The sequence below is a fragment of the Suricata suricatta genome, chromosome 17 (assembly GCF_006229205.1).
Source record: "Suricata suricatta isolate VVHF042 chromosome 17, meerkat_22Aug2017_6uvM2_HiC, whole genome shotgun sequence".
Lineage (NCBI taxonomy): Eukaryota > Metazoa > Chordata > Mammalia > Carnivora > Herpestidae > Suricata > Suricata suricatta.
This window is the reverse complement of record NC_043716.1, coordinates 23,853,190-23,880,924: the sequence shown is the minus strand read 5'-3', so window position 1 is coordinate 23,880,924 and position 27,735 is coordinate 23,853,190. Positions and strand designations below refer to the sequence as shown.

The 27,735-nt window shown below is 38.4% G+C and overlaps 1 protein-coding gene across 1 annotated transcript in view; it reads left to right on the top strand.

Annotated features, from left to right (window-relative positions):
• Positions 1-1,822: 1,822 nt before the first annotated feature.
• APPBP2 (amyloid beta precursor protein binding protein 2) overlaps positions 1,823-27,735 on the top strand; it is a 49,322-nt gene continuing 23,409 nt past the window's right edge. The window contains exons 1-4 of the mRNA XM_029927697.1: positions 1,823-2,247; positions 20,800-20,888; positions 23,334-23,485; positions 26,178-26,301. Coding sequence (XP_029783557.1) covers positions 2,110-2,247; positions 20,800-20,888; positions 23,334-23,485; positions 26,178-26,301 — 503 coding nt within the window. The 5' untranslated portion in view covers positions 1,823-2,109. The remainder of the gene's footprint in view (positions 2,248-20,799; positions 20,889-23,333; positions 23,486-26,177; positions 26,302-27,735) is intronic.

The window sequence follows — 27,735 nt, the reverse complement described above, 5'->3', positions numbered from 1 at the left end:
CAACAAAAATAGCCTAGTTTCCACTGGTTTCTTTGTTAAGCCAGTTCTTGAGGGCCCAAACCTGCAGATGGGTTTAGTTCTGGAGTCAATGCTCCCCTTTGATGCTTAGTACAGATGCCAGCTATTGGTCCTGACTCCTCCAACCCTCATGTTGAATTGCTTCTTGGGGGCCCTGTCCTTTCAGGCAATCTGTCAACCTTGGTTGGGGCTTCCTAGTCCATCAAACACATTTTAATAACTTTCAATCTCAAAACAATGAAGAAGGTATCAAGAGGTCTGTTTGTCCATAGAGACTCCTCTGTTTATATATATTTTTGATGTCTAACTCTGCCCAGCAGCATCTAAGGTCCATATAGCAATCAATAAGTGTGTTTGACACAGCTTAACCTTTTTATACGACCTGAGCCCAGGTCCTGATTCAGCCAAAATGTCCTGGAATATGTGCATTTAATTTCAGGGGATTCATGGATCCCTTGAGGTAGGGTTGCTGAATAAAATACAGATGCCTAGTTAAATGTAAATTTCAGATAAACAATGACTAATATTTTAGTATAAGTATGTGCTATGTACCCATAGCACATGGGTAATATATGGATAATTATACATTTTTGTGTAAAAAGGTCCGAACAGCCTCAAAAGATCTAAGAACTCCTGATGCAGAATTTGTTGAAGAAACTTATGTGCTAGAGTGACTTGAAATAGGTGCAAAGAACTATTGTACACAACATGCTTATATTTAAAACCGTTCATTGTTTATCTGAAATTAAAATGTCACTGAGCATTTATATATATAGTTTTTATTTGTTAAGTCTGCAACCCTGCCTTAAGGCCAATTAGAGCTTTCCTAGGTTCATGGATTATAGAACTGGTATAGACTGAGAAAAGAACTAAGTGTGTTTCTTTTTTGCCAAATTATTTAGACATTTAACATAGAAATACCAAGGTGAACTGCAAGAACCACTTCCAATTCCTTTAGCTCTAAATGTCAGAACATATTATCATTATTGTCTTCAAGTTTTGCATTCTTTGTCAAATTCATAGAGCAGAAAGATATGCACAAAGTTCTTGATTTGGGTGACTTGGAAAATTGAGTTACATAAATAGCAGATGTTCAGGCTGAGCAAGGAAGGGAGCTGAAACAAGTATTCTCAATTATTCAATAATCCCCTGAGGCTGGGACTAGAATTATGGGAGAAAACTGAAATCTTGATTTCTATCTTACCATTGAGCCCCGACACAACCAGCAATTAGCCCTTTTCCTCTCACCACTATTTGTAATCCCATAATCAGGCTAACTTTACTATCAAATTCTACAGCAGGAGTTCTTATTTTTGTTTTTGTTCGTAAATGTTCTTTGGAATGAGAGAATATGGTCGTTTAAAAATGCAAGTGGTTAGTTATACAATGACTGTGCCGACTCAGTTCCTGGACCAAAGGTTCCTAACTTGGCTTAAGGACCCGAGTCGAAGGAAGGGTGTTGAGACCCACGTGAATTCCCCAAATGCATAATTTTCAACGTACTGATACTGTGCATTTTTGTGAAAGATCCAAACTTTCACCTGAGCCGCGATTCGGTCCAGGCCGAAGAACTCCCACGGCAGGACCGACGCGCCCGCGTAATTGGGAACCCTAAAGCGTTACTCGCCCTGGTGTGAAATGTCCACCCCCACCTACCCAATTCTGACCCCTTCGGAAAGGACGTTGTCTGCAAAAATAATCCCCGCTCTTTTCTTCCCAAGTTTTCCGCCTGCCGCATTCCTTCCCTCCGGCGCGTCGGCGTGCGCTGACGTCATGACGCCGCACACGCAGCCCCGCCCCTGCAGAGCTCGGTGTTGGGACGGAACCCGGGTTTCTCTCAAACCCGGAATGTGAGGCCTGGGCTCGGCTCTCCCTGGCCCCGCGCCCCGGTGTTTACCTGGGCCTGCGTGCGCCGCTGCTGCCCTGCAGCCCGCCCCGGAGGAGCCAGGGTGGCTGTGCGCTTCTGCCGTGTGCCCGCGTGGCTGCCGCCGCCCGTCCGAATCCTCCGGGGCCGCAGAGGAGTTCGCTACGGAGGGAGGTGGGGGCCTTCGGGAGGAGGAGGAGGAGGAGGAGGCGGAGGAGGGAAGGAAGATGGCGGCCGTGGAACTAGAGTGGATCCCAGAGACTCTGTATAACACCGCCATCTCCGCTGTCGTGGACAACTACATCCGCTCCCGCCGAGATATCCGCTCCTTGCCCGAGAACATCCAGTTCGATGTTTACTACAAGGTACAGACCGCGGGCTTGCTGGCCGCTGCCCTGCCGCAGCCCCTGAGGCCGCACCCCCTTCCACGTCTTCGAACCCGTGTAGTTAACCCCTCTCCCTTCCCGGCGGGGTCGCTTCCCTGACGTCTGGCGCGGTCTCGGGGTTGCCAGGGGAGGAATGCTCTGTCTCCATTTCCTCTGTCTCTCAAGCTCTTGGGCCTTGATTGATCTCTCTTGCATCTCTTGCTAATGAATCTCTCCCCATTTTTTTGGTTCCCTCTTAACACGGTGTCCCCCCACTCCCCACCTTGGGTAGGCCTTTTGCTTGGACTTCCCCTATTGCTCCCCTGTCCCGCTCAGCCCTTCACTTCGAGGCTGTGTCTTCAGGATATTTTCTCCCTTTCTAACCCAGATTAAGTGTCAGCATCAGCTGAACTTTTTGCTCTGCTCTTACATCCCTTCCTACTTTCTCCTCTTGCCACCCCTCTTGCCAAGCATTTTTTTTTTTTCTGCTTCGTTTTTCGTTCCTAATTGAGAGGGAGTTGAGGAATCAGTAGAAGTAGTTGCGTGCTTTATTGGCATATAAACTTTGGTTTTTATATTTGGGGTTGAATTGGGGACTTTGTATATATGTGAGTGTTGACAAACTATTTGAAAGGAAAGGGGAAAATCTTTCTTCAAAGAAAAAAATATTTTAGAATTTAAATTACATTCATGTATTTGAAAGTTGCATTACTAAATAGCTCCCCCTCAGAAATCTGAACAAAAAGTCTCCCAAGTCACTCTCCAAGGAGTTTCAGGGGCAAGTGTCTTAGACGTGGACAGTTTTTGCAGTGTTTAGACAGGGAGAAGATCTTGATGGACTCGGAGCCACCCTTTTCCACTCCCCCTACATTTGAATGTGAACAGTGGATTTATTATTCAGTCCTCATTGCCTTGAATCTGCGTGGGTAACTCCTACTCTCCAGTAGCCACCGTGCAAAATGTGACCAGAAGTGGAGTATGACTTGTTTTTTAGATCTTAAATACTTCCTGTTGATTAGTAAATTGGCAAGAACGCAGTGTAAATTGATATTTATGTTCTTATATATGTATGGGGTTTTATGGCAGTTGGGAAGATTGCCCACTTTCTCCACCAGTCTTTTTCAGAAAGCAACTGACTTGCAGCATTCTACTAAATCCAGCTGCTTTACACCAATTCTAACAATTAAAATGGTTTTCCCCCCATAAATATTTGAAGATGATTTATTTTGGTTACGCGTTTTATTATTTGGCCCCCAAGATAGAGAAGAATCTCCATTCATTCAAATCCCTTTGATAGATTGATTTGCTTTTGTGAGTATCTAAGGAAACTTTGTTATATTTGAGATCCATTCCTCCCAAGAAGGTTGAGTTTAGATTTGTCTTTCTCAACCTGAGAAACTAAGCTTTGTGTGTATGCTTACTCTGTCCATTTTATTAAATTTTATATAATCTTTTATACTTCTTGGGGGAAAGCATTGGAAATTCAAGCAAAGTACATTTAGTAGTTGAATTCCCTCAAAATACTTGGACGTCTTTTAGTAACTTGTACATCTAATTGAAGCTTTTCATTTGAAGATTATTGGTAGTAGTATAAACAGATGGTGCTTTGGCCACATTTTCTATTTCAGATCGTTCTCAAAGTTTTAATATGATTTCTTTTTGGTATAGTTTTACTTGTAAATAGTTGTATGTATCTTGGAGTATGGCATTGTGCTAAAGCGAAGGAAAGTATTTAACATGTGCATGGAACTGTGCTAAGTGTTTTTACACATTGTCATGTTTAATCCTCATAGTTAAACTGTAGAGTAAGGTATAACCCTGTGTTAAAGGTGAGAAAGTTAAGTAATTTAATCAAGGCCTAATATTTAGTATTTAGTTCCTACTTTCCTTGCCTTCTTGAGAAGATTTTGTGCTTTGAGGTAATAGATTATTTTGGTGAAAAATGCTTATAGAACTAACTCCCCGGACTTGAATCTTTGATAGAAATATAAGGAACTTTTCTTGATTAAAAACACCATTTTGGTATAAATATAAAATACTTTTTAAGCATTTTAATGCATGTGAGTATAAGGTAATCACCCCCTGCCCAATTTGTGAGCGTTTTAAAAGAATGCTTATAGTTTCCAGTTTTATCCAGTATAGAGCTAGGGAGAAATTCATAATCAGACGCCTTCAGCAGTCCCAACTTCCATCAGTAGGCATAGTCATAAACAAAATTATAGTATTTGTGGAACCAAAAAAATACCCAATTCCTCTTGATTGTTGTAGTCCAGTGTCACTGTGTTAATTTTTGAGAGTAGCTTCAGGTGAAGTCACAGGCATAAAGCTTTAGGAGATGGGGTTATGGAATGAATGGAAGGGGAAGTAGGCATGCTGACTGCTGCCTAAGTAAGGAAGGGAAAGGAGAAAGGTATTGATATGTAGAAAGGGTAAAATGTGAAGGGATTTTTTTTTTATGTTCACTTATTTTTGAGAGAGAGACATAATATGAGCAGGGAGAGGCAGAGAGGCAGGAGGAGACACAGAATCTGAAGCAGGCTCCTGATTCTGAACTGTCAGCACAGCCCCAATGTGGGGCTCGAACTCATGAACCCTTTGATCATGACCTGAGTCGAAGTCAGAAGCCCAACTGACTGAGCCACTCAAGCGCCCTAGGATTTTTTTTTAAGGCGAGGATGACATTAGAGTATATTGGCTGAATGGCAGAAACCAAAATGGAATGAGTTTAATAGGTGGGAAATGAATTATGGAGCGGAGTCCTGGAACAGGAGAATTAATTAATGAGTCTTGCCTCTTCCTTCACTATGTGTAAATTAAGGTGTTGGTCTTCAATTGTAGTTGGGGAAAGAGTACTTGTTTCTCTAAGATCAAATGGAACAAATTAGGGACTTAAAGTATCAGCATAGCTAAGTTTGCAAAGAATGGTTTTCCTGAATAAGGAGGTAAATCGTCTGCTGAGAGGAAGGGATCGGAGTGGTGGTTTCTTTATAGGGAAGTTAAACTGAAGTTGGAAATTGCTGTTGATGTATATGGGAAGGGAAGTTCATTAAAAATTTGTTTTAAAAAGTGACAAGCAGAGGGGTGCCTGGCTGGCTTGTCGGTTAAATGTCCAACTTCAGCTCAGGTCATGATCTCATGGTTCCTGGGTTTGAGCCCCGCATCAGGTTTGTGCTGACAGCTCAGAACCTGGAGCCTGCTTCAGATTCTGTGTCTTCCTCTCTCTCTCTCTGACCCTACCCCACCCACACTCTGTTTCTCTCTCAAAAATAAATACTAAAAAAAAGTTTTAAAAAGTGACAGTTGGTGGGGCGCCTGGGTGGTTCAATCCATTGAGTGTCTTGACTTCAGCTCAGGTCATGATCTCATGGTTTGTGAGTTCTAGCCCCACATCGGCCTCTGTGCTGACAGCTCGGAGCCTGGAGCCTGCTTTGGATTCTGTGTCTACCTGTCTCTCTGCCTCTCCCCCACTCATATTCTGTCTCTCTCTCTCTCAAAAATAAGTAAAACTTTAAAAAAATTTTAAAGTGACAGATGGAAAAAATAAAATTTTTAGGAACTTTAAGAAATCACAGGTGGTACAGATGGTTCAGTAAAAATCCATACATTACAAAGTAATGTTTTTGAATCTGAATAGCTTTTAACCAGGAGTGCTCAACCATTTAGGTATGGAAATGGAAAGATAAATAGAAGAAGTTATATAGTTGTGTACCAAGTGAAAGCAAATATAGAATACAGGGCTGGGTTTTTAAAGAATGAGATTTATGGTCTTTTTAACTGCTGACTGGTCTGTTTTGTGTCCTATTCCAATTACAAAATTGGCCATGGAGTTAAGTTTTGGCTAGGTGAGGTGTTTCAGTAATGTTCTGTTTATTTATTTATATTTTAAAATGTTTTATTTATCTTTGAGAGAGAGAAACAGAGCGCAAGCAAGGGAGAGGCAGAGAGAGAGGGACACAGAATCTGAAGCAGGCTCCAGGCTCTGAGCAATTAGCACAGAGCCCGATGCAGGGCTAGAACTCACAAACCATGACATCACGACCTGAGCTGAAATTGGACACTTAACTGACTGGGTCACCCAGGTGCCTCTATTTGTTTATGGGCCACCCAGGTGCCTCTATTTGTTTATTTTTAGTTTCTACTGTTTTTTTCAGTTTGAGAGAGAGTAGGGTTGAAGAATGATGGGGGAGGGAGGAGAGACTGGGGGTGGGGTGAGAAAGAAAAAGAGAAAGAGACAGAGAATGAGCAGGAGAGAAGCTGAGGAGGTGGGAACAGAGAATCCGAAGCAGGCTCTGTGCTGACAGTAGAGAGCCTGATGTAAGGCTCAAACTCCCAATGACCAAGATCACGACCTGAGCCAGTCAGATGCCTAACCAACTGAACCACCCAAGTGCCTCAGCTTATTATTTTTAGTCTTAACCTCAATGATTTTGGTTTTCTCTCATGACTTGGTATTAGAGTTAAATTTTTCTTAAAAATTTTTTAATTTTTTTTTTTTGAGAGAGAGAGAGAGAGAGAGACAGAGACAGAGACAGTATGAGCAGGGGAGGGTCAGAGAGAGAGGGAGACACAGAATCCAAAAACAGGCTCCAGGCTCTGAGCTAATTGTCAGCATAGACTCTGATGTGGGGCTCAAACCCATGAACCAGGAGATCATGACCTGAGCCGAAGTCGGACACTTAACCAACTGAGCCACCCAGGCGCCCCAATTTTTTCTTTTTCTATGTATATTTCTGTCGTATAGCTATATAAAGCTCAACTAACATTCTTGATAATCTTTTAAAACTGGCTGGTAACAAATTGAAAAAAAATTCTTGCAACATATTTGACAGCCAAAGAGTTAATATTCTTTTGATATAATGAGCTCTTGGGATTAATAAATTGGGAGCTAAAACTATGGGGGAGGGGCATAAAGAACATAAATAGCACACCATACCATGTATCTCTGGATGGTAAGGTAATATGTTATAATGTAATCTCATCTCAGTTTAAGCTGTGAATTTATCTGATATATGAATCAGATGCGCAAAGCTTTACTAGTATAGGAAAGTGGTTAAATATGAAGTTCATCTGGAGAAATTGCTTACATGAGAATAAAGGAGTCAAAGAAATTTTGAAGATGTACAAAACTTAGGAGAGATGTGCATTATGATATAGTCAAGTATGTTAGAAACTACATATTTATTTTTGAGAGAGGGAGAGAGCGCATGAAAGCAGGGGGAGGGAGAGGGAGAGAATCTTAAGCAGACCCCACGCCCAGCACAGAGCCCCATGTGGGACTTCATCTCTATCCAGAAATCATGACCTGAGCAAAAATAAAAAGACGCTTAACCAGCTGAATCACCCCGGCACCCTAGAAAGCTACATATTTTAAAACTGCATTGCATTGGCATAAGAACAGCAGAAAGATAAGTTGATTTATAGAACATAGTAGATATCCAAATAGAGGTGATATCCCATTTTAAGAATTTGTTAAATGATATGGGGTGCCTGGGTGGGTCAGTTGGTTAAGCAGCCAACTTTGGCTAGGTCATTATCTTGCAGTTGTTGGGTTCAAGCCCCACATTGGACTCTGTGCTGACAGCTCAGAGCCTGGAGCCTGCTTCGGATGCTATTATGTCCCTCTCTCTCTGCTCCTCCCTTACTCTGGCTGTCTCTCTTTCCCTCTCTCTCAAAATTAAAATAAACATTAAAAATTTTTTTTAATCATTAAATGATAAGGTGAAGAGAGAGTGGTATATTTTAATTTTTTTAAGTTTATTTCTTCATTTTGAGAGAGAGAGAGAGACCAGAGGAGGGACAGAGAGAGGAGAGAGAGAGAATCCCAAGCAGGGTACGTACTGCCAAAACAGAGCCAAACTCAGGGCTTGAACTTACCATGAAATCAAGACTTGAGCCAAAACCAAGATTTGGACACTTAACTGACTGAACCACCCAGGCACCCCAGAGCCAATACTATATTTTAATGTTTTATTTTTTGAGAGAGAGAGAGAGAGAGAAAGAGAGAGAGAGAGAGAGAGAGAGAGCACGCGCATGCGTGCGAGAGAGAGCACCTGTGAGCAAGCGTGGGAGGGGTAGAGAGAGAGGGAGACACAGAATCTGAAGCAGGCTCCAGGCTCTGAGCTGCATTTAACCAACTTGAGCCACCCAGGTGCCCTGACGATGCTGTATTTTAATTGGGGAAAATAAAATACTTTGGGCAACTGGCTATTTGGGGAAATATATTCACACTATATATTAAAATGACTTCCAGGGGCACCTGGGTGGCTCAATCGGTTGAGCGTCCAGCTTCGCCTCAGGTCATGATCTTGCAGTTCATAGGTTTGAGCCTTGTGTCAGGCTCTGTGCTGACAGCTAGCTCAGAGCCTGGAGCCTGTCTTCATATTATGTGTCTCCCTTTCTCTCTGCCCCTCCCTGGCTCACGCTGTCTCTCTCTCTCTCTCAAAAATAAATAAAACATTAAAAAAAATTTTTAGGTAACTTCCAGATGTATTAAAGATTTAAATATGGCAAATGAAGTCATACAAGTATCAGAATAAATTATTGGGTCAATATCTTGTAGTGGGAAATGACTGAAAGTTCTTCTTTAAAGAAATTACTAAGGTAGTTTACAAATTTAAAGAATGTCAAACATTATAGGGGCACTTGGGTGGCTTAGTCAAACATTCAATTCTTGATTTCAGCTCAGGCCATAACCTCAAGGTTTGTGGGATTGAGCCCAAAGTGATTCTCTCTCTCCCCCTCTTACTGCCCCTCACTTCACTCGTGTGTATATGCACGCATGCTTTCTCTCTCTTTTTCTCTGAAAGTAAACATTAAAAAAATTAAAAATGCCAAACATAAATATAAGTAATGTAAAAGGCAGAGTCCTCCGTTACTCATTTTCCCAACACTGTAATGCCATCTTGGCATGGAGAAGACTTTTCTAAGCATGAAACCAGAACCTAGAAGGGAAAAAAAGAAATCAATACTTTTAAGTACATAAAAAAAGTAGGGGGAAAAGGTAAGCATTTTTTTTAAGAATTTTTTTTTTTTAAAGACTATTGAAATGGCAACGTTTAACAGATGGGTTGTATTTTCTTCTTTTTTTTTTTTTCAATGTTTATTTATTTTTGAGAGAGCAAGAGATAGCTTAATCAGGGTAGGGGCAGAGAGAGAGAGGAGGCGGAGAATCCCAGGTGCTGTCAGTGCAGAGCCTGACGCAGCGCTCAAACCCACAAACCGAGAGATCATGACGTGAGCCGAAATCAAGAGTTTGGATGCCTAACTGACTGAGTCACCCAGGTGCTGTGCCTTTTTTTTGTTGTTTGTTTGTTTTCTTAAATTGTTTATAAGGGGTGTATTTTCTACACTTGATCTTAGCCAAAAGGCTGAGAAGTGATGGGGGAGGAGGTGTATTTTCTAATTTAGAAAGATGTAATACTAGTCAGTATGTGAAGAATAACCAGCTCATTTCCAAAAGACCGGACAGGCAGCTCATAAAAGAGGAAGATATGAATGGCCAGTAAACATCAAAAGCTGCTCAACTGAAATGCAGAATCAAGCCAAAGCAATCACGAGGAAGAAGAAAGAAAATCTGGAGGACTCACACTACCAAGTATCAAACTGTAGCAATTAAGATTAGTATGGCATTGGCACATGCATAGACAAATAGATTGATGGAATAAAATAGTCCAGAAACAGACTGATACATATAATTTCACCTGATTTATGATAAAAGTAACACAGTAGTACAGTGGGGATAGGAAAGTCAAATAAATGGTGCTGGTCAACTAGATATTCATATAGGAAGGAATGTATCATGACTTTACCTTACACCATAGGCACTGATCATTTTTGGACTGACTGTCCCTAATCACCGGCCTGTGGCACATTTTAGGTGTTCAGGAAGGGCCCATTGTTTCACTACCTGGGCACTCCAGTTATAAGCCAGGAACACGTGTCAAGAGTTTCAGGATGTTGGGGCACCTGGGGGGCTCAGTCGGTTAAGCATCCAACTTCGGCTCAGGTCATGATCTCATGGTTCATGGGTTTGAGCCTAGTGTTGGGCTCTGTGCTGACAGCTCAGAGCTTGGAGCCTGCTTTGGATTCTGTGTCTCTTTCTCTCTCTGCCCTTCTCCTGTTCATGCTCTGTCTCTCTCTCTCAAAAATAAATAAAATGTAAAAAAAAAAATTTAAGATAATGCACAAAAATTGAAAAAAAAGATATTTTTACTTCATTGGTAAATAACCACAGTTAATGGGATATATACTTTGAGCACTGTACAACTTCTCAAATCTTAGAATTAGATTGGACACCCACCAACATCATTTTCTAACCACTGAAAATGGCAGCTAATAAGGTAAGACATTACTGAAGAGAATATAGCAGTCTAGTTGTTGGCATGGTAGAACAGATGTTGAATATCATTTTTCTCAAATTTAAAATACCTTGCAGTCCCCAGGCACTGTTGGTGCAGTTTGGAAACTGGGTATATTGTGTATTTTTCCATTTACTTAATGTTCAAAAACATGTTCAGAAGTGTTGGAAGTCAAGAGAGGAATTTTTTTTTTTTTTTAATCCTTGGAGGATATTGACTACACAGGGGCACAAAGGGATGTGCCCGGCATCCTGATAACACTCTGTGATCGAGATGTTGGTTTACCTGTGCGTTCTGTTCACTTTGTGAAAATGTATTGAGTGTTAACATTTAAATATGAGTTGTACACTCTATGTTATACTTCAATAAAAAGGTTTTAAAAAAACATCCATCTTTACTTATCAGACAAAATTTAAAGATTGAAATCATTCATACTCAGGAACCTCAATACCATTTACAGATCTTAATCATACAGGACTGCTTTTGAGTGTGGAGAAAGTTCCGTTTAGGGGTGTTTACTATGATGTTTTTTTATGATGGCAAAAATTGGAAACTATATACTAATCAAACAGGAGACTATCATACTGCAGTTATAAAGCATGAGGATGCTGTATATTCTGAGGTAGAGACGCCAGAGCACATCCAGTGGGGAGAATAAAAAGCTACTTACAAAGTAGTATGAATAACATAGTCCTGTTTGTGTCTTTTTTTAAAAAAAAATGCTTATTATTTTGAGAGAGTGAGTGTGGGGGAAGGGCAGAGAGAAGGAGAGAGAGAATCCCAAGCAGGCTCTGTGCTGTCAGCGAAGAACATGATGTGGAGCTCAATCCCACAGACTGAGTTCATGGCCTGAGCTGAAACCAAGAGTCATACTTAACAGACTCGTGTGTGTGTGTGTGTGTGTGTGTGTGTGTGTGTGTGTGTGTGTGTTTTAAAGTAGGAGGATATATGTGTATGTTTCTATGTGCATTGAAAAAATTCTAGAGGAACACAAAATTTTAATGGTATTTATTCAAGGGATAGGATTGCAGTTGCTTTTTACTTTGCACATACAGCCTTTCTGTTTTAGTACTTGATTTTTATGACCTTGTATTATTTTGATACATAAAATAAGTAAAATTTAATTTTTTTAAGTTTTATTTATTTTGAGAGGGAGAGAGTGTGTATGTACACAAGCAGGAGAGAGGCAGAGAGAGAAGAATGGGGCTCGAACTCTCCTCCTTCCCCTCCTCAAAAACAAAGCAAAACAAAACAGGTCAACATAACACTGATACCTAAACCTAAAGTAACAACAAAAAGGAAATCTCTAGAAAACCTCATTTGTGAATCATGAGACAGAATTTCTAGGAAAAATAATAACATACAAACCAATATTAATTTAATATAATTAACATACCATATGAATAGGACAAGGAAACTATCATCATAATATAAAAACCTAACATCTCTCCCTTTAAACTTTTAATAAGAAATACAGATTGACATCATAAACATACTTAATCAAAAGGTAATATGCATATATACAAGAATATTTAGTGGTGAAACACTTAAAGCATTCTGATTAAAATCAGGACTATAGTAAGATATGTTCTACTATCAGTATTGCTGTTGTTTCTTTTTTGTTTTTATTTTTTATTTTTTGGTTATTTTTATTTATTTTGAGAGAGAGTGCATGCGCTCAAGCAGGGAAGGGGCAGATGGAGGAGGAGAAAGAGAATCCCAGGCAAGCTCCACACTGTCAGTGCAGGGCCTGATGTGGGGCTTGGACCCACTGACTGCAGGATCATGAAACCAAGAGTTGGATACTTAACCAACTGAGCCACCCAGGCACCCCTAGGGTATTTTTATTTTTTGTTTTTTTTAAGTATTACGACTTTTCAGACTTCTTTCTAGAAGTGTATACTGCATATTCAGCATTGCTGGGGTGCTGATTAGTGCAATTAGAACAAAGAAATTTAAGGGGCGCCTGGGTGGCTCAATTGGTTGAGTGTTTGACTCTTGATTTCAGCTCAGGTCATGATCCTAGGGTGGTGGGATTGAGCCCCTCATTGGGCTGCACGCTAACAGCATGGAGCCTGCTTGGGATTCTCTCTCTCCCTCTCTCTGCCCCTCCCCAGCATCCTCTCTCTCTCTCTCTCTCTCTCTCTCTCTCTCTCTCTCTCTTAAATATAAATTTTAAAAAATGTGAACTGGAAAAAGGTTTTAATTTATGTAGTGGAGTATTAAAGTTTGTGAAACATACTCAAGGCTCCTGCAAATCAATAAGAAAAAGAGGGCTGAAAAGAAATGTGCTTTTGTGTTGACAGTGATTTTCTCTAGATGATAAAATTGAGTGAATGTTTTTCTTTTTTATAGATTATTTTCCATATTTTCTAATTTTTCTGAAAACATGTAATTCTTCTGAAATCAGAGGAAACAAATTGTTTAAAGTTGGTTATCTACAATACAGAATGAGTTTCTTTATAGAATTAGAATGTATTTCTTAGAACTAATCTACTTTCTTTCTGTTGCCTCATGGATAGACCTAAATTTCTCCACAGATTGGTAATGAAGTTTTGAGAAGCTGAGAAACTTCTTACCAAAATATAGCGATCACAGACACATATTGAGTTACATATGCCTGGTTATCATTGTTATTATTGTTAGATATTACTACTAACCAATATTTTTTCATCATTTATATCATTGTAGCCTCTTCCACCATTAACATAATCATGTAAATTACACAGTTGACACATAAAGTGAGGGATAGAGTTTGAGCATCTGGATGGTAGACTTAATTTCATCCTCGTGATGACTGGGGGAAAAACTCATTTCTTGTTTAATGGATGTGGACCTAATAGCATCTCCATATGTGGACGGCATATTTACATTGTAGTAAAGGGTTGCCCTCTTATTTGAGTGTTAACCGTTTCTTGTGCTTTTTAATAATATGAACGTATTAATCTCTTGGCTTACTTTATAATAAGCAAAGCATTTGCCCTGCAAGGGAAGAATAATATGTTGGTCAGTTGTATTAAATAAAAAGTATGACATGTATAAGATAGTACCAGTGAGCATAGAGTGGCTAAGAAATTAAAATGTTAGTAAGAAGCAAGACATTTAAGTGTTGACTTACCTTCAAAAGAAATCATTTACCTTTTAATTATGTATTATGTTAAAATACTTCTGTGACATTTTAAGAATTTATAATCTGAGACCCCAGTGTAATCAGTTACAGGACTTACATAAGACCAAAGGAAATGAATATTAAGTTATATTACAATGTGAATTTTTTCAGAGCTACATTTCAGATGAATTTTGAGGTTGGAGAATTTTTAGAGTAAATATGTCCTGTAAGGGAAAATAGTATGTGTGTATTAAATAAAACAGTATTGCTGCTTTTCATTTATTTCAAAGGTAAAGGATACATTTGTTTAGAGATAAAGGACATATTCTTTTTTAAAAACCTTTTATTAAAAATTTTAAACACAAAAGTAGATAGGATAATAGACCTCTGTGTGTCCACTGTCCAACTTTAGCAGTTACTAATTTTTGGCCAGTCTTTGTAAATCTGTCCTACTCACATCCCCCTTTCCTATACTATTTGGAAGCAAACTAGGCATCATATAATTTCATCTGTTAATATTTTAGTAGCCACCTTACACTTACAACCCATAAAAAATTTAATAGTAATTTCTTATTGTTACTGAATATACAGTTATTTGATTTCAGTTTCATATGTGAAATTTGTATCTATTTTTATAGTTTGCCTGTTTGGGTCAGGATCTGGATAAATACTACAAGTTGGCTGTTGGTTGATCTGTTAAGCCTCTTTTGATCTATAGGTTCCCTTTTTGTCTGTTTTCTTATCTTTGCAGTTTATTTGTTGAAGAAACAGAATTCTTTGTCTTTTAGACATTACAGAGTTTTTCTGCAACCTAAATTTCAGTGATCTTTATATAAAACATTTTCATCATCCCTCCTATATGTTTTATTTAGTCTTTGTTTCTCTGGGGACTTCATGGGTTTCACTAATTTCAGACCAGTTTTTAATACTAGGTTCTGGGTTTGGGGTGTGTAAATCATTTAGGTAATATGAATTGGGATAGCATAGTCTTGTGTGTCTGAGGTTTGAGGTGTCAGTTTTTCACAGCAGACTTTTAATGTTTTATTTATTTTTTATACAGAGAGAGACAGAGAGCGGGGGGGAGGGGCAGAGAGAGAAGGAGACACAGAACCGGAAGCAAGCTCCAGGGGCTCGAACCCATGAACGTGAGATCTGACCTGAGCGAAAGTCGGAGGCTTAATCGACTGAGCCACCCAGGTGCCCCCACAGCAGACTTTTGAGGCTGTCGATGTTCTTGACGTTTTTGTTTGTAGTTTAGGCAGGTTGTTCAGCTCCAAGTCCTTTTGCTTACAAGGATCTGCTGTCTGGACTCCTTCCTATCTGGTGTTTGTACTCTACCCACAACTATTCAGAGATATAAGCTATTCTGTGTTTCTTCCTTCCCAGCTGTTTTTGAGTTTTGACAGCTGTGAAGTTTTTGCTCTTGGTTTCAAACTCAGCTATTTATCCAAAGGTTATTTTCTGATACTTTATTCAGCAGTTCCTTTTGTTTGGAAAGGAGCTGGAAGGTTTTCATATGTGTCGCTGTCATCTGCCCTATTGCCAGAAGCTTTACTCCTGTTCATCTTCAAAACTCAGCTGAAATTCTTCTTAGAGTAGTTATTTCATTTGTGGTACTAAAACACTCTGCTTACCTCCATTGTATAATCTATGAGCATTCTTTTTCTGCTCTGACAGATTATAAATTTTTTTTTGAGATCAGAGAACAACTCTTACTTTGTATTCCTATGATGACCATAGTCACAGTGTCTTCCACAAATGTTCTGATATTTATTAATAAAAAAATAAGTAGAATATTCCTAACTGTAGTTTTCTTGCCTTTGATGTGAAAAATGACGAAGGTAGAACAGGTTTGGTAAGCCGTAAGTTTCACGTGCTGAATATGCCAGGGTACTTGGTAAAAGATCAGGTGTTAATAGGAAACAGCTATTTGTGTCTATAAATTTAGGCAACTATTATTTAGAATTTGTTAACTTCTCCATTTAGGTACTGGCAGTTTATGTTCTTCATCACTAGCGTACACTTGCATGTGAAGTTTGCAGTGAAACTTGTTCTCAGGGTTTCTTGCATGAGCGCTATCCTATACAGGGTACTAAAGAGGAAGGATATTGGATTATGCCTGAGCAGTGTTTCTCTTTAAGGTGCTCACAGTGTGGTTGGGAGACAATTAGTAACTATGTATGAAGCTGGAGTGTCAAATTCTTCAGATAAATTTGGGCAGTTTCAATAAATAATGATGGAATAACAATACTAAATACTTGATTCTCTAACTATAAACTTGAGAATAAAGACCGTATCTTGAATTTTTTGTTTGTTTGTTTCTTCTGAGGTTGAGTTCCATCCAAAGTAGATCACTACCAATTTGGATTTTGGATTCAGAAAGCATTGAATTTGTATCTGTCTAATGGTAGGCAGTGTGCCAGGTATTGTGTCAAGGTAATTTTTCCTTGATAACTGCTTTTCATTTCTAAAGATTGTTGCTCTTTAATGACTCTTAAAGAGGGGATTACAGTCTCAAACTTGAGTGAGGTACATGAGTTTCATAGATTGTGTCTTTCATAGATTGACCATAGTTTGAACTCACTTTCTTTTATATTTTTTTCTAAACCTTTCCAAGTTTCTGTTGTTGGGAATTAGCCTAGGTTATTTTGTATGTTAATCTGATGTCAAAACTAAGCTGTTCAGTCTTATCCTGTGGTGATTTTGAATTGGCTAGGAAAGCAGCCAGTTAAAAATCCCTCTGGTTAAGGAAGATTTACATCCCCATCTTTATCTCCCAAAGAGTTTTCTGTGTTTGAAGGTGGCTTGCATTGCCCTTGAAATAGTTTTTCCTCTAGTATGTTATAAGATTTTTACTTTAGTCTGTTCTAAAACATCACCAGGAATTTCATCCCTTTGTGTCTTAAAGATGTTAATTCTTATATATGTTTGTTACTAATATTTTACTCAGTTTAGTTGCATTTAAAATTTTTGTTTATAATATTTTATACTCATGGGCATTTTAGGGTTTTGGGTAATCACTTATCTCTTTATGATTTTTGCCTGTGATACAATGTTTTGAAAGGCACTGTTTTCCAAGTAGCTTTTAAAACTGCTGTGATTTTTTTTTAAGTTGTTTTCTTTTAACATTTATTTTTGAGAGAGAGAGACACACACACAAAGAACATGAGCGGGGGGAGGATCAGAGAGAGAGGGAAGACACAGAATCAGAAGCAGGCTCCAGGCTCTGAGCTGTCAGCACAGAGCCTGATGCGGGGCTCGAACCCACAAACTGTGAGATTATGACCTGAGCTGAAGTCGGCCGTTTAATGGACTGAGCCACCCAGGCACTCCAAAACTGCTGTGATTTAAGTCTGGAATTTCTTTTTGCTATATTTTATCAGGAGACCTCTAACTTTGTTTTCCCTTTTTTCCTTAAATGTTTATTTTTGAGAGACAGCATGCATACAGACCAGGTGAGGGGCAATAAGGAGGGACAGAGGGATCTCACTAATTCACGAGATCATGACCTGAGCCAAAGTCTGATCCTTAACATGCTGAGACACCCAGGTGCCTTTCCCCACCCCTTTTTTTTAAGTTTTGAGAGAGAGAACACCCAAGTGCACCCAAAGGAAGGGTGGAGAGAGAGAATCTTGAGCAGGCTCCACATCGGGCCTATCCCTGGAACCTGAGATCATTCCCTGATCTAGAGTCAGATGCCCAACCTACTGAGCTACCCAGGAGCCCGTCCTTTTACTTATGAACTCTTTGTTAGCTCCTTCTTCAGTGATCAAAAATTTTTTTCTTCACGATATGTTAATTTTTTGTACATACTGAGGTCTACTTTTGAACTTTGCATTTTGTTCCATAGATTGGTTTGTCTTCATACCTTTCCAGTATTATTTTAGTTGTATTATATTGTCTTTTTATATCTCTTGGGAGGTAATTTACCTACTTCTAAGAATAAACTATTTTTCCTTATTTTCCTTAACCAAAAGCTAAAAGTAGTTGATAGAATCCTTTAGTAGTCTCATTATTGGGTACAGAATATGAAACACTTAATGAACTAAGTCAGATTAAAAAATTTTTTTTAAATGTTTGTTTATTTTTGAGAGAGAGGGAGACCCAGAATCTGAAATAGGCTCCTGGCTCTGAGCTGTCAGCACAGAGCCCATTTTGGGGCTTGAACTCATTAATTGTGTGATCATGAACCTTAACTGACTGAGACACCCAGACACCCCGGAAATAAGTCAGATTTATTATTTTTTTTAAATTTACATCCAAGTTTATATATAGTGCAACAATGGTTTTTTTAATGCCCCTTACCCATTTTGCCCATCCCCCCTTCCATTAAAAATTTCCCTTTCTTACTCTTCCTTCCTGATAGATCATCTTCCAGAGGCAGTGTAGTGTCCGCTGTTAAGAACGTGGATGTAAGGACAGTCTGCCTGGGGACAGATTTGTGCTTTACCATTTTTTAATTGTGTGATTTTGACCAGGTTATTTAACTTTTTATGCCTCAGTTTCCTTATCTGTGAAAGAATATAATGCGTTACTTATGAAAAGCACTTAGAACAGTGCCTGGCACTTACTAGATCTTTTTAAGCTTTGAGTGCTATTTTTATTCTGGATCAGTACCCACAAATCCTGTTCACAGTATGTCTAAGTTTGCATTCTTTCTATAAACCTGGTAAGGATAATTTGAAACAATTAGGTTATTACTCTCTTCCCAGAATTTAAATGTGAACCCATTTTTAGCTAGAAAAATGGAACAGCTGAGTAAAAGGGGGAGGGGCTTGTGTTAATAAGGGCATATTTACATTGTAACTAAGGAAGCAACTTCTTTGAATTTTAATTTCAAATCCTACTTAGTAAGAAAGGCATACGATGAGTTGTAGAACATAAAAAGCTTAATTGTCTTTATTTGGTGAGTACAGGCAAAAAGATTGTATAACTTGTTTTCATTTCTCCTATCTTAAAAGATATTCTAAGCCTTAAGTTTGCTAATGATGAGTTATTTTGGGAAGTGAGGATTTTTTTGTACCAAACCATTTTTGGAATATGTATATATCTTTATTTTGATAAGTACATTTATTTTTCTGCCCTAGATAAAAACTTACCACATTGTTAAGCTCCCAAATAGGGATTAGGTCATAAATTCCCAACTTTATTTTCCGAGTTATTCTCTATTGGTTAATAGTCAAAGTAAATATGACAGTGATTAATAATAGTGAATTTTACTGTATACATTCCCAGAAGCCCTTACTATAGCAGAAAACATAATCATCTCTAATATTACCAAATCTTTCCTTATGAAAGTTTACTGTTAACATAAGTATCCAGCCCTTTTATGTGAAATAACATTTCTGCTTCCCCTTCCTGGGTACGTGGTGATTCCTTATCTCTTCTCCTCTTAGGTAGTTGTTACGAATTTTTCACATCAGTTCTTACTGATTTGCTTCAATATACTTAAATAATTTGATCTGGCTTCCATTGTGACTAGTGATTTATGCCAAGAACTCGTTGACTTGAGTTTGTAGTATATTTTCCTTAGGACAAAGTTAACTGGCCCATTTGGCACATGAGCTCTAGATCTTGTCTTCTTTTTGAAACCCATGTTCTATAAACTGAGTTCTAAGAATTAAGTCTAATATAAAGTAAATTAATAAGATAAAATTCCAGCCTTCTAAGGCACTGTATTTATATAGCATATATAAATTCAGAGCATTTGATGAAGCTGGAGTGGGAGAAAGAAGGACATTAGTATTTGTCTCTTTTAACCATGTGCATGTATTATTGGTGATAAACATTGAACACATTTGTTAACATTTTTTTATTAAAATTTTTTTAATGTTTATGTTTTTATTTAAATTTTTTAAATGTTTATTCATTTTTGAGAGACAGAGACAGAGTGTGAGCAGGGGAGGGGCAGAGAGAGAAGGAGGCATGGAATCTGAAGTAAGGTCCAGACTCTAAGCTGTCAGCACAGAGTCCGATGCAGGGCTCGAACTCACGAACTGCGAGATCATGACCTGAGCCGAAGTTGGCTGCTTAACCGACTGAGACACCCAGGCGGGCGCCCCATAAATGTTTATTCTTGAGAGAGAGATAGAGTGCAAGCAGGGGAGGGGCAGAGAGAAAGGGAGACACAGAATGTGAAGCAGACTTCAGGCTCTAAGCTGTCAGCACAGAGCCCGACGTGGGGCTCGATCTCAGGAGCCATGAGATCATGACCTGTGCCGAAGTCAGATGCTTAACCAACTGAGTCACCCAGGCATCCCCTCAAATGTTATTTTTGAAAGAAGTTCTAGGGGCACCTGGGTGGCTCAGTCGGTTAAGCGGCCAGCTTCGACTCAGGTCATGATCTCACACTTCATGGGTTCATGGGTTCGAGCCCCACATCAGGCTCTGTGCTGACAGCTAGCTCAGAGCCTGGAGCCTCTCTACAGATTCTGTATCTCCCTCTCTCTCTGGCCCTTCCCAGCTCGCTCGCTCTCTCTCTCTCTCTCTCTCTCTCTCTCTCAAAAATAAATAAAATATTAAAAAAAATTTTTTTAAAGAAGTTCTAAAAAGTCAGGCAGAATGAATAAGTGATTGTGACATGATTAGAAATCCTGCCATCTTGGATTGTTTTTATTTACTTATTTATTTATTTCATCCTGGATTACTTTATTTGTTTGTTTGTTTGTTTTTAAAGATTTTATTTTTAAGCAGTCTCTCTACCCAATATGAGGCCAAAACTCAGAACCCTGAAATCAAAAGTTACATGCTCTACTGACTAAGCCAGCCAGGCACCCCTCCCCCACATCCTGGATTACTTGAGACATGATGTTTATTTAATGAATAAGTATATAGTACTTTGTGGTATTTAACATGTATCAGCTATTAATTTGTAATTGTTAATTTTTAACTTTATATACAACTATTAAAATGGCTTATATGAATTGAAGAAATTTGTTAATTTAGTATTACTGTGAAATTGTACTGACTTTGAGTAGTACCCATTAAATTGATTAAATACTAAGTCCATCAAATTATATCTGTAAGTATAATTAAAGTAAAATTAAATTATTAAAAATTTTAATTCTTTTTCATTTTTCATTTCAGCTTTACCAACAGGGACGCTTATGTCAACTGGGCAGTGAATTTTGTGAATTGGAAGTTTTTGCTAAAGTATTGAGAGCTTTGGATAAAAGGTAAGTTCCCTTTTTAAAAATTGTAGTAAACTGTACATAACCTAAATTTATCATTGTAACTTCTTAGGTGTACAATTCATTGACATTAAGTACCTACCCAATATAAAACCATCAACAACACCTTGCTTTTTGTGTTCAAGAAAAGGAGATTGAATTCATCTTCCCCATTGTGGCTGTTACATGTAGTGGAGCCACAAACAAGTGTAGACGACACAGCCTTTGATTATACTTGCTATTCTGTTCAGTGGTCTTCCTGAAATTTGCTTTGAATATTATTTCTTTTTCCTAACCGACACTTCCAGGAAAATAAGAATATAGTTTTAAAAAATACTGCTAATTTCTAATCTGAATTGCCAAGTTGTTTTATTTGTTCAACAAATTAAGCATATTTTGTTCAATGCTAGTATGCATCAGGGACTATTCAAGATGCTGTGGATAAGTTCTACAGCTTCTCTTCCTCATGGATTTTGTATTTTAGAGAGGAATGATAAAATAATAAACTAGTAAATAACATAATTCACTGTTAGGGGTAACTTTGAAATGTGGCCTGTGTACTTTAGAGAAACATTTTAGTTAGTTGAATAATTAGAATTAATCTGTTAAATAAATAAATAAATGAGAAATTCATTTTGGTAAAAGAAGGCTATAGCAAAACTTTAAAAAGCCTTCTTTACGAAAAGGTTAGCTCTCTGGGATTTGAATTTCTCTATACAAGTCTAAATATAGCCATTGTAAAGATTTAGTGGAATCCCTCTCTTTCATCTCTCAGGTTATCATTCACCAAGTCAAAATCCCTTGGTAAGTGTTTAATATATTTGTGAAACTAAAAGCATGTAGTTTGACTTCCCTCCCTTTTTCCAAAGAAGTGATTCTGTTATTTACAATTTTGTTATTTAAAAGTTTTTTTATTAAGATATAATTCACATACCACCACATTCACCATTTAAAATTGTATAATTAATTCAGTCTTTAGTATATTCACAAGGTTTTGCAACCATCACCACCATCTAATTCTAGAACATTTTCATCATCCCAGAAAGAAACCCTGTGCCCATTAACAATCACTTCCTATTTCCTCCCACCCCCAGCCTACCATTAATCAACTTTCTGTCTCTGAATTTACCTACTTTAGAAAAGAGAATCATATGATACATGGTCTTTTGTGACTGGCTTCTTTTACTTATAATGTTTTGAAGGTTTATTCATGTCGTTGCTTGTTATCAGTACTTCTTTCCTTTTCTGGCTGAGTAATATTCCATTGTATGAATACACTATGTTGTATTTATCTAGTCATCTGTTGGTGTACATTTTGGCTGTTTGGCTATTTTGATAATGCTGCTATGAATGTTATGGACAAGATTTTGTGTGGGCATATGTTTTCAATTCTCTTGTATATATAACTAGGGATGTATATATGTGATAAATCTTATGTTTAACGTTTTTGGTAATCTCTAAACTATTTTCCATAGCGGCTATATTATTTTACGTTCCTACCATCAATGTACGAGAGTCCCAATTTTTACACATTTTTGCCATCACTTTTTTAGAATAATGATCACCGCTCAGTGGTTGTGAAGTGGTATCTCACTGTGATTTTGGTTTGCATGTCTCTAATGTCTAATGATTTTGAGTATCTTTTCTTGTACTTATTAGTCAATTGTAGACTTTATTTGGTGAAATCTCTATTCAAATCCATTTCCCATTTTTAAATTAGGTTATTAGTGAATTATAAGATGATTTAGTTTTTTAAAGTTAGTTTTAAGGGCACCTGGGTTGCTCAGTTGGTTGAGCATCTGACTCTTGGTTTTGGCACTGGTCATGAGCTCAGGGTTGTGGGATCAAGCTCCACGTCATGCTCCAGTGTGAGGCTCCAGTGCTGAGTGTGGAGCCTGCTTAGGATTCTGTTTCTCTCCCCTGCTTTCGTTCTTGGTCTCTCTCTCTCTCTAAAATAATTTTTTAAAAAAAGAAAAGTTTTATTCTTTATCACCATTTGTTTATACATACAGGATCACTCTGTTATCTACTGAATAACAATATTAGGCTAAATTGTGGATTATTATGGCCTCATAATTCATAGGGCAGAAAGTTTTTTTTTTTTTAATCTTACTCCATCTTGGAAAATATTGGTACTGTTATTTTTTAAAAAGCTAGTGGATGCCTGGGTGGCTCAGTCAGTTAAGTGTCCAACTCTTGATTTCTGCTTAGGTCATTATTGCACAGTTCATGAGTTCAAGCCCTTCATTCCCAGCACGGAGCCTGCTTTGGGATTCTCTCTCTCCCTCTTTCTCTGGCCCTTCCTCGCTTGCTTGCACACACATGTGCACACCCATGCACATGCTTTCTCCCTCAAATAAATACACTTAAAAAAAAATAAAAAGCAAGCTAGCACTTTCTAAAACTGTAAAATATGTTATCTTTATAAAATAATCTTTTCTTCTCTTCCAGACATTTGCTTCATCATTGTTTCCAGGCTTTGATGGATCATGGTGTGAAAGTTGCTTCAGTCTTGGCCTACTCATTCAGTAGGCGGTGCTCTTACATAGCAGAATCAGATGCTGCAGTAAAAGAAAAGGCCATTCAGGTTGGCTTTGTTTTAGGTAAGTAATAATAAAATAGAAGAGTGTTTTGTCTTAGGACATGACTCATTAAAACTACTAATGATAAAGGATTCCACCAGAACATTCCCAAAGTCTACATAAGGAGGTGATGAGAAAAACATCAGAAAAATTAGATGTGATTTACTGAATGTTAACTTTGTGCCAAACACTAAAGTATCCATTTAAATGTTATCTTTTCCAAATCCTTATAACATTCCAGTGATGTGATGTTGTTAATGGCACTTTACAAATGAAGAAAGGTTCAGAAAAGTTAAGTAACGCTTAAGTCCCATAACTGGTGTTGTACTAAAAGTTTAGGATCCTGCATCTATAGATTCCTTACCACATATTTTGCTAACATGTCCTGCTGCCACCAGCCTCTTTTACCAGCTTACACTGTGCTGTGACATGAGACTTACTCAGTTTTTGGGGCCTCAGTTTTTCAGTCTCTAAAATGAAGGTAATCCTGTATTTCCTGATGGGTATGTTAAGAGAATACTGAAAACACACATAGGGAAGGAGTCTGAGAAGGTTCTATGTGTTATATATAGAGAAAAATATTATTTAAGTTTTGTGTAACATTTTTAAAAAATGTTTATTTGGGGTGCCTGGGTGGCTCAGTCGGTTAAGCAGCCAACTTTGGCTCAAGTCACGATCTTGCGTTCGTAGGTTTGAGCCCCTTGTGCTGGCACCTCAGAGTCTGGAGCCCGCTTTGGATTCTGTGTCTCCCTCTTTCTCTGCCTAACCTCCACTTGTGCTCTCTTTCTCTCTCTCAAAAATAAGTTGTGCCTGGGTGGCTCAGTCAGTTGAGCAGCCGACTTCAGCTCGGGTCATGATCTCGCGGTTCGCGGGTTTGGGCCCCGTGTCGGGCTCTTTGCTGACAGCATGCCCAGAGCCTGGAGCCTGTTTCGGATCCTGTGTCTCCTTCTCTCTCTGCCTTTACCTCATTCGTGCTCTGTCTCTCAATAATAAATAAATGTAAAAAAATAAATAAATAATAGACATTAAAAAGAAAGTTTTTTAAATGTTTTGAGAGACACAGAGAGAGCGTGAATGGGGGAGAGGTAGAAAGAGATGAAGAGAGAGAATCCTAAGCAGGCTCTGTTCTGTCAGCACCAAGCCTGACATGGGGCTCAAACCCATGAACCGTGAGATCATAACAGTTGAAATCAAGAGTCAGACGCTTAAATGACTGAGCCACGCAGATGGCCCTGCATAACATTTCATGTTTTTTTTTTTTTTTACAAATCTACATAGATAAGTATGTTTTAGGCAACTGCTTATTAAAGTTGTTACTTACCCTTCTTTTCACTTAAAAAAATTTTTTTTGAAATAATTATAGATTCATAGTATCAAAGTCAGGAATTGACATGAGTTTAGTACTGTTTTTTTTATGTCTATTTTTGAGAGAGAGAGAGAGACACACACACACACACACACACACACACACACACACAGTTGAGTGGGGGAGGGACAGAGAGAGGGAGACACAGAATCTGAAGCATGCTCCAGTCTCTGAGCTGTCAGCATGGAGCCTGATGTGAGGCTCGAACTCACAAACTATGAGATCATGACCTGAGCTGAAATAGGACGTTTAACTGATTGAGCCCCGCCCCCCGCCAGGCACCCCCAAGTTTAATCCTGTTAACTAGGCTACAGACATTATTGGATTTTTAACAGTTTTTACATGTACTCGTGTGTGTGTGTGTGTGCGTGTGTGTGTTTCTATCCACTTGATTTCATGTAAAGACTCATAGAACTGTCATTACCATCAAGCTATGGGACTGTTCCGTCAACACAGACTACTTTTCATTTTTAAGTTCTCGCATTAATGTGTGCACATGAATGTTTTAGCTTTCTCCTTACACATGCACATACGCTTTCTTTGCCAGCAAATTTTCATGATTGTTGATTGTTCCATCCATCTTAGAATAATTCTTTGGTGGTGCCTGGGTGGCTCAGTCGGGTGAACGTCTGACTTTGGCTTAGGTCATGATCTCGTGGTTCATGGGTTCAGGCACCGCGTCAGGCTCTGTGCTGACAGCTCAGAGCCTGGAGCCTGCTTCGGATTCTGTGTCTCCCTCTCTCTCTGCCCCTCGCTGGCTCATGCTCTGTCTCTGTCTCTCTCTCTCTCTCAAAAATAAATAAGCATCAAAAAATTAAAAAAAAAATAATTCTTTGTAGTGGTCATAGAGAGTTTGCTGGAAGAACTTCAGAACATTTTTTAAAAACATTTTTATTTATTATTGAGAGAAAGAGAGAGACAGAGCATGAGCATGGGAGGGGCAGAGAGAAAGGGAGACACAGAATCCAAAGGAGAGCCCAACGCAGGGCTTAAACTCACAAACCATGAGATCATGACCTGAGCTGAAGTCGGACCCTTAACTGACAGAGCCACCCAGGCGCCCCACTATGGAGTATTTTTAGAGAGTTAAAACTCTTGACTCCTTATTCAAGGTCTCAACTTTTATCTAATTCTCCTGGGTTGAAAATTTCTGTTCTGTTTTTTGCTTCACAGTATCTTTGTTTTGGGCTAAACACAGGACTTTAATGTTATGAGTGTTATCATTTTAGATAATACTAATTGTAAGCATGACATTTTAGCTTTCAAGTGATTTTATTAAATTATTTTTTTAAAGTATTTATTAAATTATTTAAAATTATTTAATGTTACTGGTTTTCTTGTCCTTAGGTGGCTTTCTTTCAGATGCAGGCTGGTATAGTGATGCTGAGAAAGTTTTCCTGTCCTGCCTTCAGTTGTGTACTCTACATGATGAGATGCTTCATTGGTTTCGTGCAGTAGAATGCTGTGTGAGGTAAGTTGGAACAGATCCTACTGTAATGGCCCTTAGTGTTGACTTTTTTTTTTATGTTTGTTTATTTTTGAGAGAGTTAGAGAGAGCCTGTGCATGCACAAGCAGGGGAGGAGCAGAGGGAGACAAGATCTGAAGCAGGCTCTGTGCTGACGCAGAGAGCCCCATATGGGGCTCAGACTCAGGAACTGTGAGATCATGTGAGCCAAAATCAAGAGTCAGACACTCAACTGAGCCACACAGGTGCCCCATCTTGCTCAGTCTTACAGTCAATATATTCATAAGCTAATGACTTCTAAACTTGTATATTTTCCTTTTCAAATAGTCAGTAGGTTAACCAGTTAAATAGTAATTGCTTTTGACAATAGCTGTTGATCAAGTAGATGCAAGTGTATTTTCTCATAACAATAACATATTACGGGAGAGGCGCCTGGGTGGTTCAGTCAGTTGAGTGTCTGACTTCAGCTCCGGTCGCGATCTCACAGTTGATGAATTTGAGCCCTGCTTCAGGTTCACTGCTGTCAGAGCCAAAGCCTGCTTTGGATCTTCTGTCCCTCTTTTTCTCTGCCCCTCCCCTGCTTCTGCCCCTCTCAAAAACAAAACATTAAAAAAGAATAATAATACACCGTGGGAAAGAGGGTATATGAGAAATCTGTACCTTCTCAGTTCTACTGTGAACTAAAACTGCTCTTAAAAATAAAATATTTTTAAAAGATAATTAAATAAAATACTGTGCTTATATTGTAGAACCATATTTGAAGAACCTTGAGAACCTACCTTTTCATTAGACTGAGTATATTGAGGCAAAATTAGATCCTCAGTTGGATCTGAAGGTTTCTTGGATCCTGCATCCTGCTCCATGTCAGCCCAGATGGACATACCGACCCTGAAGTGTGTCCATATGTTTAATTTGCCCTTTTGTTTCAATAGGCATCCAGCAGGAACTGGAGAATATAATCAAGCTGTGCATTTCTGGCTTAAAATATTTAGTTTGCAACCCCATCATTTCTAGAAATTTATTTTTAGGGGGAATATCTACAGTGAATCTTGTTGGAAATGCAATTTTTAGTACTGTAGAAATGAGAGGTGAATAGTGTGCTTTTCATTCTGTAAATTTACACCCTATGCTTGAGTTTAACCTTTTCCTCTGAACCATTTGGATAACTACCAGCTCTGTATCTCTAATATTTACCCTTTTTTCTCCAGGTCCTTTTTTTCCCCCCTGACTATTATATAATACCTTCCATCCTGGTTTTCTTGCTTTCACTCTTGGCTTTATTATAATCCATCTTCCACACTGTAGCCAGAACAGTCTTTCTAGAGTTGCACTGTCCAGTATGTAGTCATTAATCATATATGACTTGTTTAAATTAATTAAAGTTAAAAATCAGTCCTCAGTCACATTGGGCACATTTCAGATACTCAGTAGACACTTGT